The sequence below is a fragment of the Pieris rapae genome, chromosome 10 (genome assembly GCF_905147795.1).
Source record: "Pieris rapae chromosome 10, ilPieRapa1.1, whole genome shotgun sequence".
Classification (NCBI taxonomy): domain Eukaryota; kingdom Metazoa; phylum Arthropoda; class Insecta; order Lepidoptera; family Pieridae; genus Pieris; species Pieris rapae.
The window spans coordinates 750,838-770,468 of record NC_059518.1 but is presented as its reverse complement, the minus strand read 5'-3'; the positions used below and the strand labels follow the sequence as shown (position 1 = coordinate 770,468).

The window sequence follows — 19,631 nt, the reverse complement described above, 5'->3', positions numbered from 1 at the left end:
TTAGATATTTAACAAATCAAAAAATCAAATCGCCGATATTAATCACATTACGAAAAGTATAATACTTACGTATGCGTTAACTTGCCGTGAAGTAATTTAGTAAAGATCAAAAGTTTAAGATCTTTGCAAAATTCGTCCCGAAATCATTCGTGATCTAATTATGCTTCGAATTTAAGTGAGCACCGTTGTCTAAATTAATAATATAGCTTCATATTATCCATAAAATACAAAGACATGTACGACACAAGACATAGTTATTATTAATATGCAAGTGGGGTATCCATTTAAATTTAAACAAAATTCTACAATTTTCTATTTCTTGCTATACCCAGCCATCCTTACGGCGGGCATCATCGCCTCTCTATCTCAAACCTGGGCCAGGACATTTCCCCAGTCACTGCGTCCACCTGTAACCTAGCCACATGACTAGTTCATGCTTCATTTTCTTGTGTATCCATACTATTCATAATATTCAGCTTCATTATAAAAATAAACTCCTTCCAGAGATTCTAGACTATGATTAATATTCTTCAGGGTCAGGAGCTTTGGAATCACGATGGCAAGTCCAGTTTAGATTATATATATATATTAATTTATTAGCCACAACTGACAACAAAGTGGTCTGGCAGATCACTTTGTAGTGCCACCTACCGACCTGATAGATGCCATCTATAATTAAAATAAAACATTACCAATTAAGACAAAAAGTCGTTAGTAAGGGACTCTTACCAGTTGTGTATCAATTTATTAACCAACAAATATAGGAATATTAAATATAACCGTTAAATACAAGGCATTAGAAAATAGTTCCAGAATATATTCAATATGCAACAATTATACTAAACATTGAAATTACATTCACTTGAGTGCCAAGGCCTGAATAACAGTAAAATACTATTAACATATTCTAAACAAGAGTCGCATAAATTCCAAGTCGGATCCAAGTTGTTTAAGCTTATTTATTCCAGCGACGATATCGATTGTAATGCCGGCTATTGAAACTGCATACTAATGAAAGTACTAGATGCACGAGTTTGTTCCTAAGGACTTTTAGGGCCGCATCTGGATATGTAAGCCAACCTCTCGTTCGATGTTCTATTGAATTGATCATGACCGTACTTGCTCCATTGCCTTTTGTGGTTCATGTGAGCTCAACTCATAAGATCTTGGTGTATTACATTTGGAATATACAACTGTGTGCTATATGTGTGGTCTCAATGTAAAGTATTCTTAAAATAGAATTTCGAATCTACAGAGGCCTTACTATGAACTCTCAGCTACACTCGAATGCAGACATGCGTATTTAACGCACACACACGCATTCACATACATTCACGCATACTTAATGTCTTAAACGACCTTTGTTTGATTAGTTGTAACACTACCTTTGCTTTATTAGTTTTAAACATGCACCGCGGAATAATTATAAAGTATTTAGAACCAAAATATAGTGTGGGGACTTGTAATAGATGCATTTTGTCACCACATATTTATGTCATAAATAGTTTTTATTAATTAAAAAAAATATTTAAATAAATAGTGGGTGAAAGGTTTTTTGAAGAGTGTAGAGCTCTCGTAAAGTAATAGCATATGTATTTCAAGTCTAGATATGTATATGTACCGTTGTGAATTATTTAGCGTTCTTCGCAAAGGTGACCTAAGCGTTCCCTCGGCCAAACGTTAGTTTCAAAGGTCAAGAGGTCTTCAGAACATGTAAACCTCAAAAAAGGCCAATACAAGTTGAGCCCAGACTGCTTTCTCATATAGTCAACATAAAATATAAAATTCTGCCTTGATATAAATTATTAAGCTGATTTAACATAATGCTTGAATATTATTCAACGCACCGATTTGGATTGATTTAATTTCAACCGATTTAGGACAAGTTTTGCACTTTCACTTTTAACTTAAACATAACCAAATACACTTATATGGAATATGTGTATTTGGTTAACACATAAATTATAGTTTTGACGTAAAGTGGCGAAAAGGTACTTTTATACTTGTACCTAATTGTAAACTTAACTTAATAAACTTGTAATAGTATAATTCCTATGCGTGGCGTTTCAAAAATATGGTCTGAATATAGAGTGGGGAAGGCCAGTACAATAAGGAAACAAAAAGTTTCCTCAAGATTTTCTTCTAGGCAAAGGCTAGAGCTACCCTCATAAACCAATACTAGTATAAATATATAGGCCGAAAACCACAACTTACTGTTATGTAAATCAGTTTTCCAGGTTATGACATACCGTATTCTGTTAGCGACAAGCAATTCTGCAATGTCTCGCCCAAGCCGCGAGTATAAGGACTCAGCGATGACCAGAACTTTTGCATCGATGCGCAGACGCGCGTCCGATCGGTGATCTCGGGCCTGCTGCTGCGATGCGAGCAGGGAACACTGCGACAAAGGCCGAGGAACTCGATCTCTCCATACAAGGCTGTGGGAGAAATTACAACATTAAAACTGTCATCAATATCTCATCTCTCAATTAACTTAAAAGAGTTTTAAATGTATCCATAGCAATAACAAGTGCATCGTGAGCACACCCCACATACACATACAGATCCTAACGCACCCTCACTTTTACATCACACAACAGCCGATTTAAGTATAACTTATTTAAATGTAAGTGTATATGTTTAAGTGTAATCATTTTTAAGAGAGAGCTCTTAGAGGAGGTCAATGTCCAAACAGAAGCTGTAAAATAGAAATTGACCGGCTTGCTGAATTATTATTAGAGTTTATATATATTACTTTACATTTTTATGTACGATTGGACAAGTTTTTTATAGCAATGCTGTATATTATTCAATAAATATTATTGACTTTTTTTTGTTAATATTCGGCTATTTCTTTGTATAATTGTTTTTTAATTACATATAATTTAAGTTAGCTGTAGGAATACGAAATAAATAAATATGCGGTTATTTGAATTGTAGAAGTATCGGTGGAGATGTAGGAATATATAATTATTTTAGTTAAATGGTATGTTTGAAGTATTAAATTCGGATTATATTTGAAAGAGAAAATTAAGAAATAATATACAAAGAAGAGAACAATTTTTTACTTAGATAAAATAAATTATTTAATATAACCACACTGAGATGCGTCCGCGGTTTGGACATTACTTTTAAAATTGTTTTTGATATCACTTCTATCTGTTTATTTTTAGTAAACCTAAGAATAACGAATAAGTACAAAATTAATTTCGTTTGAAAAGCTCAATATTAATGCATAGGTATTCTATAAAGTAGGCAAACAAGGGCACACAGATAACAAGGAATGAACAGTATGACAAAGAGAAATAATGTTTAATGTACCTTGTTTCTGAAATTTATGAACTCAATCTAAAAGTTTAAAATATTTTACAAAGCGACTAGGCTTATAAGATCATTAAAAGAATTCTAATCACTTAAAGTTATACGCTCCTACCCTCAAAGTAATTTTGCATAAAATGTACGAAATTGTAATTAAAGTTGCCGCAAATTGATTAGTTCGTTATCTTCCAGTGAAATTTTGATGAAAATCAATCAAAGACTGGCGAAGTTAGCTGCGATTCAAGTTGAAGCCACATCAAAGAGCCATTACGGTTTATCTGAACGTTGGAATAAATAAAAGGAATTCCGGGAAATATTTATCCATAGGCGGGAGTTGTGGCCTCTTTGCTGGAATCATAGCGTTAGTGTTATTACGAAATAAAGCAAGCGGAAGTCGTACGATTCGCATCTAATCAGTTTCTATTTCACATTCATGTACTAATAGCAATATAGTATCACTGTTATTTTCTGGTGGATAGAAATAACGACATAATTTCCTTGAATTAAAGTATATATTACAATGCAGAAACTGAAATGTATCCAACTTATTTCACTTAAAAACCCAGTATAGAAGCATATATGCTTATATATATATATATATAATAAGCTGTAAAAAGTCAAGTGACGTGTAGCAGTGGGGTATACTGGACTAAACTGATTTTCAGGCTATATAAGCACGGCGCGATGTATGGTCGGGCGCACTTCTTCGACGCTCGCACTAGATATAGGACGTTACTATTGTTGTTGAATTTGTGGTTAATTTCGTGTAATTTAATTTGGTTATTTTTAGTAATTTTATTTGTTAATTTCTTACTTCAGTAGTGGGATTCGTTCTCATTTCTGATTAGTTTAAATTAACGCCCACGTGGTTTTATTTTAGTCAGTTTGAAACGCGAGTGATATACGTTTAATAAAAATAATGGAGGGTAGGCGGTGAACACGTAAAAAAAAGACGGTGTGCCCGTCTCTGGGCTTGAAGAAACGTTACAGTCGATATTAAACCGTCAACCGACGCAAGCGAATGAGCAATGTCCACCAGTGGTGTCACCACAACAGTGCTCAGCAACACCACCGCGAGGGGATCGGCCCTTTGCACCGACATGCGCAACACCATCGGATTTGCTGCTTTCTTCCTTAAGCGACACTCGTTACCACCTGGTACTGACGGTTCGCACAATGGTACTGAAAACGCTCCGGTGCCAAGTTCAAGCAGCGCATGCGAGTCAAGCACTGATCTGGTACTTAATCAGGTGACCGACAAACTAGTAAGTGCGTTGAGCACAATTCTGACTACGGAGATCGAGTATCTATGCCGAGTCATTAGCAATGGTCAAGATATGAAGACGTGCATTGCGAGGTTGACTCGCAAGGGTGTGCAATTCAATGGCGGCGATTTTGCATTTGTGCCAAGCTGTTGGTAAGCTAGACTCCTGTATGCGCGGACCATATGTGGTTTTAGCGACGTTGTCGCAGGACAGATATGAACTAAAATTAGTCGCTGGTTCTTATGGTAAAGCTGCCGCGGAATACATGTTGCCCTGGCGCGGGGAATGGACCCCTGATGTGTGTGCCGCATTCTTTGAGAGTAAGTAATTTTTACTTGCCTTTTCAAAACTTATGTATGTTGATAAATGTTTGAGAGAACTGTAATTTTATTAGGACTGCTTATCATATAGGTAGTACCTATTTTGGTAAAGACCTGCGGGAGTCTTGTGTGATAGTAATGGAGTCGCTCTTACTATCAATAGCAATGGATTCGCTCTTGCTTAGTGTGATGTACAGTAATGGAGTCGCTCTTACTGTTAAAGCAATGGAGTCGCTCTTGCTTAGTGTGATGTACAGTAATGGAGTCGCTCTTACTGTTAAAGCAATGGAGTCGCTCTTGCTTAGTGTGATGTACAGTAATGGAGTCGCTCTTACTGTTGATAGCAATGGAGACGCTCTTGCTATGAAAAAAAAAATGAACTAATGTTGTGTCGAGAGTAATGGATGCGCTCTTACTTTCGATGAAGTTATGTTAATTTAACGTTATAATAACAAAAATCATGTAACTTCTAGGTGGCGCTGATGATGACGATAGTCCTTCACCACAACCACCGCACGTGATACAAGAGTCATCAGCAGGTCAAGTTTCAACATGCCAACCTGCCTATCATCACACGGGCGAGGACGCACCGTCGTCAGGAGAGGCCGAATAAGCTGTAAAAAGTCAAGTGACGTGTAGCAGTGGGGTATACTGGACTAAACTGATTTTCAGGCTATATAAGCACGGCGCGATGTATGGTCGGGCGCACTTCTTCGACGCTCGCACTAGATATAGGACGTTACTATTGTTGTTGAATTTGTGGTTAATTTCGTGTAATTTAATTTGGTTATTTTTAGTAATTTTATTTGTTAATTTCTTACTATATATATATATATATATACAAGTGATATTTTAAAGGCAAGCCAACTGCGTTTATCAACGAAAATAATTGAGCTAGGAAAGGAATGCAGGAATATAGTTGACAGAGGTGATTCCGAAATTCACAAATGAATAATAATAAAAATCACAAAATCTAGCAGAAGGCTTACGTACGTACACACTCAGAATGTATATGTAAATGTTTCTATTCGTTTATAATAAATAGCGCATATTGATAACTAATTAAACAGAGAAAAAATGCTTACGACTGTTAATAGTAGTGATAAAATATATAGTTTATTATACTTAGATTAACAATGAGTACGAAAACTTCAGTTTTTGAAACGAGAATAAATAAAACATTAATAGTTAAAATGCCCAGCACGCGATTGCTACTTCTCGCAGTTGCTAATAGCAATCAAATGCGGATAGCAATAGCATAACGACTTACAGGAATAACTCGGCTAAGGTTCTCATTAACAAGACTGGTGTAGGGCGTGAATCGTTGGTGTAAATTAACCTAAATTACTTTTGATGGCCATTTTGATTTACAGGATTTTAGTCAGGCGTTTGCAACATTTTTTTAATTTATTTATTCCATTTTTTTCCATTCCATTCCGAATCATAGACGGTTGGTCTATGATTCGGAATAAAAATGGACATATTTGAATGGAAACAAAAATCACTGAAAATTTATACGAAATTGACGCAAAACCGAAATATTATTTGACTGTCAAATATATTTGTATTATTGTAAAGTACACTCTAACAGTAAAACGATAAGGATGTACATACGTACGTAGACTAGCAAATAATATGTTTTTCTCCATTGTTTCTTACTTGAGTGGAAACTCCTTTCAAACTAATTACTTAAACCCAAACCATTGAATTAGTTAAGGCTTAAAATGAACCAAATTTAAGACCGCAATTCGAAAATTCCCCAAAAAAATTACCAAAACGTCTTCCATTAATTAGTGAAAACACAACTTTTGCTATAAATAACTCGGGTCCGCCGAACTTACTGCCCTAATTCTCTTAGCGGTATAACTTAAAGAGATAAAATAAAATTATCGCCTTATCCACAAGCCTTCTAATTAAATAAACTTCTTTAAACTATTGCATCAAGACGATGTTAATAGAACCTTGCACGAGTAATGTTTAATAACTCTACAATACACGGAACAAAACAATGTTTTTAATGGTGTTTATAACTATATTCATACAAAAAACTTAGACGCTGCTCCGTGATCATACTGGGAACTTAACGGAAGCATGAAGCATCGGGTAACGAATGTAGTTTTATAACTTTGATGTGATTATACCAATCACTGCTAAATTTCATTCGGTTTCATAGTAGAAACACACATATATATATATATATATACGGAAGACAGAGCTTACTTTCACTTTTTTTTTATAGAACAGGGGGCAAACGGGCAGGAGGGTCACCTGATGTTTAGTGATACCGCCGCCCATGGACTCTCGATGCTAGAGGTCTCACTGCGTTGCCGGCCTTTTAAGAATTTAAAATATAAACGTAAAAAAAAGGGAATGTACTAATAAAACTTCTGCTACTGTTTAACAAGATGGCAAATAATGGAGATTATCGATTTATTTTCCGCGAAAACAAATTTTGAAGCTGGCACAATAGTTTTTATAAAATGGTCCTTAGAAACGGACGCTGGAATATGCTTGCTTCGTATCTCAATGAGCTACTAACAGGATAGCGAACAATAGCAACAAGGAACATATAGACAGTTGTAGGACACAAAAAAACCAGAAGAGATCCAAGGTCGATTTCCAAATTACTGCACACAAATTTAATTTAACAAAATCTTTGCACGAAGTGAGCGGTCGTCGAAAACTTAAATACTCTTAAGTTAACACAGCCAGTGGATTTCGCTTTTCGTTTAATTTGAACTGATTTTATATCTCACTTCGTGTATTCGGTAACAAGAAACTTATTTGCTACTTTTATTGAGTTAGTAACGATTTATACTTTGTAAATAAAACAAAATTCACGAAACCTATCTACTGTGGACCAATTAACCACAAATTACGTTTGCATTTTAAAACAAGGATTCATTTTCTGATTCACTTATAAATTCTTTTATAACTCGGTTATACTTAAAAAATAATAGACTTACTTAATAGACTACTTTACTTTTGAAGTTCAGTTCTAGTTAGCCATGCCTCAATTCTAGGATATTCGATATGCTATAATTGATTTTCGGCGAAACAAAGTTTCAGAAAGCACATCGATTGTCACTCAAAACGAAACTCACAGTGTACACAGTACGCACTTGTATCACGTTCCATTTTCAAAATAATATCAAATTAATCACTTTCGCTTCTAAAACAACTGAATAACAATTCCTTCAAAATATTAATAATTCAACAAAATTAAACGAAACAAGCTTAACAGTGTCAAACTATCCAACAATAGGAAAGTCCACAACTGTCGTATTGAATTTAATATTTAATAAAATACATTTCCATAATAGCAATAATTGTTGCTTGGAATTTTCTTATACCCACCTATTAACTGGCTTTTTATTGTTCATTTAGCTTCTTCTGACTTGATATATTGACCTCCGTATTAAAAAAAAATGAATTTTATACTGAAGCCTCTAATAAAAAAATCTCGAGCAACGTAGACATGAGTTCGATCTTTATACACACAATGAATTGACGAGGAATCACTTAATTAGACAAAATCATAAATTGTCACCAAAGTATAACCAGTTGAGAAATAATAATATTTTAAGTTACAACTTTCAATCCATTGAATCAAAATAAATTAATTCTTATTGAAAAATTGATACTACACATTAAATATATTAATTCATAACTAACCTAGCAGCCGATGTGGAACTCTCTTAATATGCAACTTTATAATGTCTAAAAACTGGCAGAGCCACGAGGCAGATATTTATGTCTGTGTATGATAAAGGATCAGACTGGTTTTCTTTTCTGGGTGCCCTCTGCCCCACTAGGAGAATTAGGTCTTTAAGTCATTAATTTAATGTATCAACCTAGAAACTAACTTTTCTTAAATTAGTGTTAAATTTTAATTTTATATACATTTTATTTCTGGTTACCTCCCTTCTTGAATGTCAAAGGAAGCCGGAAACCAAAAAAAATGATAATTCAAACGAACCCAAAGTAATTTCGTTGCTTGACCGAACCTTTGGCTTTAAAGAGCTACTGTCCACCGCTATCGAAAATTTATAGTTAATATGCGTTAATAACGCGTATTATTTCCCGATACGCACAATGGTTGGCTAATCCTCAGTTGTAGCACTGACCAAGTACGATAATTTCAAATTAATTTTAGAAAAGCATCATGTTTGCTCGCTACAGTTATCAAGTAAATTGGATTTTGTGCAAATGACGTTTTCCGCCAGAGTAATTAATCGTGATCGACGTTGTTTTAATTTCTAGCTTCGAGTTTGAGCCGGTTTTGTGCAGATAAGAAATGGACATAAAAAATTTATATATAGTTTATTATTCTATGAATTAATTTAGTACTTTCAAAATTAAACAGGAGCTTAAACACGTCGGTTGTACTTGCGATCAGATATTCCGATCGGCTGTTAGAACCATCAACTAATCCCCCAACTCGTCTCGACAAGAATAAGTGCTATATGATCTCCAAGGATAACAGTAATTCAATGCATCCTATTAATCGTTAAATTGTATTATAAATATTATTTTTATAAGCCATAACTAATTTAAAAAAATATGATATTTACAAAATAAAAATAAAATATAGCCAGAACGAAAAAAAACTAATTACACTATTTTCAGGAAAACATTATCATAGGAGTATAAATCTATTGTATAAGGAGTATGCAAGCCTCGACTTATTCTATACTTCCATATTATCACCTTCAAACGCGACAGACGTACTAACTTATTTTCGAAGCAAATAAAATCAAATGTATATTTCGGGTCATCAGAGAGTGTTATAATCAATTATAAGTACATTGTCATTGTAAGTACTTTATGTTCTTATGTGCGGTGTAATTAATACAATTCTTATTATATTTAAAAACAATGTAACGCCACGAAGATGTGCGGCGTTTTTGTCGAAGAAAAGGTAGATAGCGATTGAGACCGAGAGATATTTAGGGAAAGTGAGAAAGGGAATAAAAAAAATAAACAGACGCTATTGGTTGAAGTATTCGGGTAGTAGTTACATATATTAAAACTTAAGGCAATTCTGTCACATAACGTCTTGTGCAGTACACATTTTATTTTTTATTTTTTAACACGTGTACAGTGTGTAAACAGTGTGAATATAGATATACAAATACATCGAATGATCATATATATAATCATCTATTGGGGCCTCCGTTAGTAATATTTAATTTACAGAGAAGATTCACTTATGACATGTGTACTTTGTGTTGTTTTGTGTTGCACACACTTTTTTTATATAAAAAAGACGATAGATTAAAATATCCATGCATTTATCGTTCACATCGGAACATTTTTACTATTTCTTTTAATGTTGCCTTAACACGAGTGCCAATTACGATAACGATGCCGGATAGCGCCAAAAATTTCAGCGTCATTTGGCTTCCCACCGTCAATCTACATTAAACCATAAGAGCAATGGATCAATCATGTGTGCAAATGAGACCTGCTCAATATGTAGGCCGTCATTTTTAAATCTACTTTGCGGAAACGCTTGATTTTGCGGTTGTGTTGATTTTAATAAAAGTTGTGACAATATATTTTTAACATTAATACAAATTTCAAAATATTCTGAATATATGAAATAATGAATTTATGATTTATTGTGGCTTCGTGTTAAGCTAAATATAGTTTTAGGTTAGACACAAGGTCGTCACAGATGCCCCAGAACTAGCTACGGGATTCTAAATGATCGTAACTTTACAAAACAACAAATTGTACATAAGTCTAACATAAAGTTAACTAGATAACGACATATATTAGTTAAAAACAAACGTGGTCTTCTCAAAAAAAAAAATTATACTCCGTCTGACAAATGTCGTCCACATTTGGGTCCAAGGCAAGCCGGTTTCCTCACGATGTTTTCCTTAACCGTTCTAGCGAATGTTAAATGCGCAGATAGCCGGGGATCGAACCTACGAACCAACCATCCCTGAAGGATGAGCGACCCATGCTAAAGCCACTAGGGCAACACAGTTTCATACACCTACACAGTTCTTATTCATTGTAATACTTCTTACCTTGTCAGGGGAGCGGTCACATAATACGTATAGAAGAAAATGGTGAGGACGGAGAGCAACATGGCACCGGCCACGCATTTCCTCACATTGACGTGGCTCGCCAGCCAGAAGCAGCATCGGGGGGTGGCCTTCTTGTGCGGGTGATACTCCCCGCATTCGAGAAGCGGCGTGCGCGCTCCACGACCCTCCATGCTTATATTACACCACTATATTTACACAACACAACACTTAGGCCACAATCTCTATCTGGGAACTCTAAAGGTCCCGTTTGTCCTCGATGATTTCTGTCGCCACTTGCAATGTTTCCACATTTCATAACAACGCTGCGTGGTGCACACGCGCATGATCGCGTTGAACGCGTTGGCGCTGACGGCCATCTCGTGCCGACAAACGGATCCGTTGCCTGTTTAAAATGGCCGCCGACGCATTTTGGCGGGTTGTGCTCATCACGACGGCTGCGCACCACTGCTCGACCTTACGGCATCCGTGGGTGACTGGGGCTGACTGATGATCGCATCGGTCTTAGCTGAAAAAACAGAGATACATATTAATAAAATTGCGGCGTGGCCTTTAGATGAATACATTTAATTGGAGTTTAATAAGTAATTATATTTAAAATTCTGGCTGCCGACGGCACAGGGATTCCTAGTGGGCAAGTGCAATTTTTTCTTTGACCTCGAAATACATGTAATAATTTCTATGTTACTTATTCAAATTAGTAAGAAACTAATGAAGTAAAAATAGAAATACAACATGCAAGTAAATCATATCAATAATAATCAAATCAGTAAAAGGTACTAAGCCAAGATGACTACTATAAAATAGCATAACAATGAATAAAAAAACAAATGTCTAATGAATTTCAGTGTTGCGATGTCCAAAGGAAAAGAATTGTAATCACAGAAAACAAATTGAATATTTAAATCAAGCACAGATGTAAAAATTAATTAGTGAAAGTAACACTCGTTGATTAAACGATATGCATAAAAAAATTCTGCAAGTAATAACACGAGTTTGCATAATTAAAAACAATATTAATGGCCGGGATATAGGAAAGATCGTAATTTCACTGGTTAAACACATTAACTACTTTTCAGCACATATCAGATATTTAAATCAGCTATGGAGTACCAAAATGAATGTAATACAGAAGAACAATATGCATATTATAATGGGATCCACAGAGTTACTTTGAGTTAGTCGAAACGTGAAAACTTGGGCCGAGCGCCTATAAATCCGAGCTTCATGTCAATGGAGGCAAGGCTTATATTGAAATACTTCTTCGAGACCGAACCAAATTCATTCGGCTGTTAAATTGGCCCAGCGAACCTCAAAATTCTGGATTAAATTTGATTAAAAAGTAAAGTAATGAATCCGAAATCAGGTTACAGGGTACAATTGTATAGGGCAATGATAGCATAATGCGTACCTTTGGGTATTAAATAACGATACTAATTTTGTGATTAAACTAGTCTAACGCCAAAGCGGAGGTAATATACGCATAATATATCATTGGTTTCAAACGAGGCAGTAATAAATTTCAAACCGCATAAAGTTTTGTAGCTGAAAATGAATTTCAAATTGCGCCCGGTGTTTTTGTGCCTCATTCGGGTAGCCTTTGAATAGGCGTACGCTACTCTATTAGGCAGCTAAAAGGGAGTATTCGAGAGCTCGTAGATTCGCTGGTGGATTCCGAAACGCGAGTGGAATCCGTGATCGTACCCTTTGAATATTAACTAGCAGATGACCTCCTAACCAGGGCGCAATTGTATCAAGGCGTCTAGGGGCTTTTTCAATACTTATCCGTTCAAAGGTTATTTTAGTAATAATATTGAGGGAAAATTTAATTTAAAAGTTTTGATTATAAAGAGTTTATCACCTGTTTATTTATTAACAAGTAATTGAGAAAAAAGGATTAAAAATCCTGATTCAAGACATGTCCGGTCCTGAATCTCGGGTTTAATCTAAACTTAGTTAAAAGATAGTGTGTATTCTTTATGTAAAGTGGATAATCTTAAATGAAATTCTTAGAATTTATTTCAGAGCACACAGCTTGAGGAAAGGGAGCAATTAAAGTTCTTAATTAAAGTAAAAAGGCAACGTTCATGGTGAATCTGATATGAAGATGTCTGGAAAATATTACTTTACTAATTAATAATATATATTTATTATCTAGAAGTATAATCAGTCGCACTAGAGTCCTAATGAGTCTGGGCCTCAGATTCCTGGGTACTTCTTGATCATGTGTCAATCTTATAAGTAAGTTGGCGATCGTATGAGCCAATGTTAAATGCGCTTAAGAAAAAAAGTCTATTGGTGTCCAACCAGGGATTGAACCTACTACCAGGAATTAGTCACATGCTGGAGCCACTAGGCCAACACTGCTCACAAATTTATACATAGTACGTAATTACAATGGATAGTTTAATGAAATTATAAAAATTAAAAGATTCCCGCGATTTTGTTTATTATAGAGAACACACGGGCAAGGAGGCTATACCGTCCTGCCGCCCATGGACATTCACAAAGCCAGAGGGCTCGCCAGCGCGTTTCCAGCGTTTTAATAATTGCTATGCTTATCCTTGTCCGTGTGGATTTAAAATTCACTTATTTCTTCACCATCTACGCAATATGTAGAAATTACTAGAAATGCATACAGTTTAAATATTTAACTTAAAAACGAAAGCATTAAACTCTCAAGACGATCTTGAATAGACTAGCGAAATATTAAAGGGCTTACATCGTCTGTTCGAAGAAAAGCTCGGCTACAATGGAGCTTAAACTTGGCGTAAAGTTTTGACGAATAACCAACTTAGTATGGAGATGGCCCTATACGATAACAGCGCGTCACATCGTATCAAAAGACAATGCTCCGGCGGAGGTGTCGTCACAACTTATTATAACTTTGCCAGTTCGCCACACCTCGTCTTCCCTCGGATATCCGAATACCGTCGTTAACATGGAACTTATAATATATATAACATTGAGGCTCCTATTTCTAATATATCGTACAATGTTCGCAATTTTGTGTAGATATTGTTGAGAAAGTTTCTCAGCTCGTTTGTATGCAGAGATACTATTACCTATTGTAATATAATAGATAATGGTGTCATTAGACGTACGGACGTAATTTTCAGGTATTCCTATCACCTCGATATCCGAGAGGCCCACAGGACGGGGATAGAAGATTCTCGTTTCGCTGACCAAGACGCTTTTCGAGTGGAAGAGTTAACGGAGAGAGTGATTTGGGTCTCACATTATGTATTGCCAAAAACTTCGCGGCCCACGTGTTTAATACAAAACTATTCTTCCCGTTGATAAACATACAATGAAATAATTAAAATATAATTTCGATTGTAATGCTCACTCGCGTTTCATTGCTATAATTCATTCCACATTTCAATTTATTATCGCTATCCATATATCCCTCAGTACGTTTTGCTGATTTCCTGCAACATTAATTCCGCGTGTCTTTAATCCCAATTCATTTGTTACATTTAAAATACTACTACAAACAAGGCGAGTTATGGACAAAATAATTGTTATTGTTTCAATAAAAAATAATTCAATCAATCGAAACGATTATTGTTTTGACAATTTTATTTTAATATTAATTTCTGTCATAATGTCATCATTTTGTCTATTTTTGTTACGGTTTTATTAGAGCAAAATATACCTACCGATTAAAATTTTATTTTTATATTCATAAACATTGGCGTAGTTGTCCTAGTGGCTTGTAAACGCAGCATGCGATAATCATTCAGGTCGTAGGTTCGATCCCCGGCTTGGACCAATGGACTTTCTTTCCATGTACCTACATTTAACATTCGCTCGAAAACATTGTACCGGCTCGCCTTAGTCCCAGAAAGTCGACGGCGTAAGTCAGACACAGCTGATCGCCTGCTTGGCTTTCAGATTGACAAATGATCATGAAACAGATACAGAAATCTGAGGCCTAAAAAAGGTTGTTGCGCCAATTATTTATTTATTCCATTCCATTATTATAAATCCAGAATATTTTATTACGTGAGCATCACGCGTGAACGGCTGAACCGAAATCGCTAATTATTTTTCAGTTGTGTTTGTTATTATCAGAAAAAGGTTATCATATAAAAATTGAAGAAATTGCGCGAAAATCAAAAAGTAATCCTGATTTTTGTTACGATAGCAAATGTCTGGTGTCTTTTATAATTTTATTCAAATATAAATATTATTAAGCATTACATCTTTACATATATTATTATCGTAGGCGTGTTTGTCACGGGACTCCTCTTAAACGGCTTAAAATCCTCTAGCTTCAACGATGTCAACATTGAAATTTGATGCATAAAATATCATGTTAATTAGTCGCATTACAGCCATTTGTAATCCGACTAGGTAATTCCAAAAGGCAAAGCAAACTAATTACTAATGTATCAGTTAGGTGAATTCAAAGGGCAAATTCAATCGCAACGCGCACAACCAACAATAACCAGCTCCCATTATATGGATGTTGCATCGAACAGGTATCGGCAATTAACGGAACATTTGCTCCATTACTATTTCCGTATGACATCAAATGAAAACGTTTAACGATATAATTGGTAATTCAGTGCCGTAAGTAACATTCCATGCTAATCTGTTAGCTGTGATACTAAAAAGTAAATCATAGTGTTACGAGCGGCAGTAAAAAATTGTGGACTAGACAGAGGTTACAATACATATTTCTGGGCAGGTAAATACTTTTTTTTTTTATAGAACAACCAAACGGGATGGAGGCTCGCCTGATGTTAATACTAATTATGTTTATGTTGTTGTTACTTCTTCCTTTTCATCAAATTCTGCGAAGGGCTTGTCGAAATGTTAATCTGCAATGTATCTGATCCTCTTGATTCTCTCTCTTTACATAGACTTATTGTCTCCTATGCCTATTCTGCAAAATGGTTAGTTGGGGTTATTTCGGTTGATCCCTTCTACTTCAAAATTTCATCCACACCACGTTGATTACTATCTCCAGCTGTTAAAAATAGCATACTCCACTTAAATACCTATACTGGTAACTGGTTCTACAAATTAGGCGCAACAGAAATAGCCTTATAACCCTCAGTTATGGACGTCCGATGGTCACTCTAAACTGTTAATCCGAGTTCATCTGAAAACTCCATGGTGAATACAGTACAAAATGCAGAGAAAACCCACATCGTCAAACCGCTCGAAAAGTGGCTGGTCAAGCGATAATTTACGTTCACAAGTGACCAATATGATTAATTATTAATTTCATTCATGAAATAGTATTCCTTATCTCTTATGCAAAGCAAGAGTCGTAGTGCTTTTTGCCTATCAACACTTAAATTTGCTTAAAAGCGCAGTGTTCAAGTATCCAAGGATGTTTCCTCATGCGATTAAGTGAATTTATGCAAGACATTACAAAGACACTACATGCCACCTCCAGTCCGTCCTCATGTCCGCTCCCACCCTCTATGAAACCCCACATCATGATATATAGGCTTGCGCTGTCACGTTATTGCTTCCCGAGACAACTAAGCATATTATGTTATTACATGTAAATCAAGAATGTTTTATGTTTCTTTTGATTGTTAAAAGATGCTTTATAAACGCTGGCTGGTTGGTTTGTGCTTTTACATCTTCAGTAACTACATAATAAATTTGTAGATAGTTTTTGTTAGTTAAAGTGTTTATCACTATTACTAATATATATTGAAAATTTTAATAGGGGTAACAACAACTTATAACAGTACGGTGCAAGACCTGTCTTTAACCATACTTTGTTCCTGTTTTGTGTTATTGTGATGTTAAGATACATTTATAAAACTATAATTATTACTTAATAGTATAACCAACAAGTATGCATGGTGAAAGTCATGAAAGCTTTTTTTTATGTAAAAGAAGGCAAAATTACGGTTATTATTGGTTCGGAAATACTTCAGTGGGCAGCTGGTTTCACACAGTGGTGGTGCGCGGCAGAACAACCTTAAAACTCTTCAGTTGTGGAACGGCGGAAGTCGAGGTGATACGGACGGTATTTTGTATGTGCCTTGATGTCTGATGAAGAAACTAAGCTGTATATTTAATCCGTACAACTCCTCTGAACACTTAATGGTAAATTCGGTAGAAGATGCAGAGAAACACATGTCTACGCAACAAGAAGGAATGGAAGGAAGTGCCTGGTTGTTGAAGATACGTAACGGAAAGGAACTCGGGAGCTCCCGTCCAGAGGTGAGAATAGTCTTCCATGTGGGGCCGAATTTTCTCTTTAACGAGTTGCCAGTGAGTAAAGCTAGTGTATACGTCACCGTAGCAAGTGGATATCCGTGGTCGATGCCTTCCCCTACGGAAAAAGACGTGCTAATATAAAATATATAGACAAAACATAAAACGTATAACTGTTAGTTCTAATCTCGTCTCCGTCTCTACGCCCATAGAATGTAAACATTCTAAAAAATTGAAACACAATATACTTATCAGTGAAGGACGTATTTTTCGGTAATGACGCAAACTGGAGTGAATCGCGGGCCCGTGATAATCCCCCCGCCCATTAGGCCGAACCGCGCTTGCAAATCGTCCGCATATTTTGGCCCAAGATTAATTGTTCTCGAATATCATCTATCACGGTGAGCTCTCTTGTGACGTTTTAAACAGTGCGTACGACGTTTGTTTTATTTGAACCACAATAGGTATAAAGAGCGGCTTGGGGCTAATTGAAAATTTAATTAACGGATTAATTAGGCGTTCAAAAAAGTTTTATTTGAGGACTTAGAACAAAGACAGCCCTGGGATTGTATTTAAATTTAATAGCGGTAGTTGTCGAAATTGGTAACTTTGAAAAGTATTTACTCTTTTGTATTAATAGTTAACCCTCGCATAAGTGATCAAATATGACTCACCTCTATTATATTTTTGTTTTTGATTGATAAAAGCTTGCCAACGCTTGAGGATTGGTAAAAAAACCACATCATACCATTTTAATACCACTATACATACACAAAGAGATTATTCAAATGTTAGAAACAAAACAATTTAAAATTACAGAAACTAATCGAAAATCGATTTTAAAGTAGGAGGAGAGCAACTATGGACATCCAGACCTAGCTCGTTTATCAAAATGGAGAAATATAATGCTGGGTTTCCTTGTCCATCTTGACGATTCTTTTAGGTATTTCAATCCAATAGGGAATTAGTTGAGTCTTCTATGCCAGACACACATTGAATTTGGTTCTCAGGTATGCACGATGTTATCCTTCACCAAACGAGAAACTTGAATGTGCTCAAAAAGTCATTGGTACAGTCGGAATTCGAACCAACGACTTTAGAGATATGAAAACCACTAGACCAAAGCTTTTATGATAAAATAGCCCAGTGGATAATTCTCCGGACTCGAACCAATATAGAGTTGTTATACCTTAATCAGTACCCTTTCAGGTCACAAGGTAAACCACAATTTAATTACATTTTTAGAATTCAATTAGGCATTTGTCGTGAACCAAGAAGCGCTTCATTAAAACAATCCTGTCATTTAACATTTTAAGCACCAGAATCCTAATTTCGTAAAAAAAGATAAATCCCCACTTAAAGCATCCCTCGACAGTTTATTGCGCAGCGGACATGAACAAATTGAGTCAATCTCTTTTTGCTGCAGACGTAAATCGAAATACCTATACTCATCGTGCAAAGATATCAATCAAACCGACCTTTTTTCAATAAAGGTACCACAGCGTTCCCCCTTAGCCAATTTTTCGAGTAATTTGAACTTTAGACACGGGTTGTGTTCATTGAGTGTTTCACTTTCTTTCCGGTCGTAATTTACAGTTGGATATTTTCTAGTTCGTAATAATTCATACATTAAAAGGTCGACCTACATTACATGTAGTATGCAATGAATGTTTTGAATGTAACTTGCCATTAGTGACGGAGGTAGGAGAGGTTGATTAAAGAGCTCCAGCTTATACTGTTCCTCGCAACAATGAATATTCAGTATTTCAGTGCATAAGCATAATGCGACCGCGATCTCAGTGGCACGAGGACATTACTGTAGTAACTGCAATGCCGCCCATTTCTCATCTTAAATGCCATAAGCATATCGCTGTACTTGGCCCTGACAGCCTTAGGTTTTTTATTCAAATTGCCTTTTGACTGCGACTACAAATAATGACACCAAGTAGCGAAGATTTTTACGCAGCCATAGAAGCGATTAGGTAACAGATAAGGCTACTTGATAGATAGCGTACTAATTCTTAAAAGGGCAGAAACGCACTTTAGAGCCTTCTGGCCATGTGTGTAACGATGTGCGGCGGTTCCGCTTAACATCAGGTGAGCCTTTTGCCCGTTTGTCTCCTATTACATTTATGAAAATAAATATATAAATATGTGTACTAGATTATACAAAGAGGGTAACGTAACAATTCTTAAAAATAAAGGGAGGGGATTAATTCCTACCACAATACACACTTAAATTATACCTCATTCCTTTTTTCCATATTTTTTAAATATTTTATAACTATTATTATTTTGTGTGTCTCTGTGTTTATGCTTCGTTAGTTAATGTTATGTCTGTCTGTCTGAAAAATTTCGCTGTACCTTTGTTTTCACATACTAACTTAATTCTAATCAGCCAAAACTTTTGAAATATAATTCACGTGTTTTATAGACAATTAATTAGACTTAGCGACATAACATGAAAAATGTCAGAC

The 19,631-nt window shown here is 35.6% G+C and overlaps 1 protein-coding gene across 3 annotated transcripts in view; it reads right to left on the bottom strand.

The window, feature by feature from the left end:
- LOC110997880 (bifunctional heparan sulfate N-deacetylase/N-sulfotransferase) overlaps nucleotides 1-19,631 on the bottom strand; it is a 127,526-nt gene that overhangs the window by 58,091 nt on the left and 49,804 nt on the right. For all 3 annotated transcript variants that reach the window (XM_022266240.2, XM_022266256.2, XM_022266249.2), the window contains exons 2-3: nucleotides 10,945-11,470; nucleotides 2,250-2,438 (exon numbers count right to left, since the gene is read on the bottom strand). In XM_022266240.2, the coding sequence (XP_022121932.2) occupies nucleotides 2,250-2,438; nucleotides 10,945-11,135 (380 nt within the window). In that variant the 5' untranslated portion in view covers nucleotides 11,136-11,470. The remainder of the gene's footprint in view (nucleotides 1-2,249; nucleotides 2,439-10,944; nucleotides 11,471-19,631) is intronic.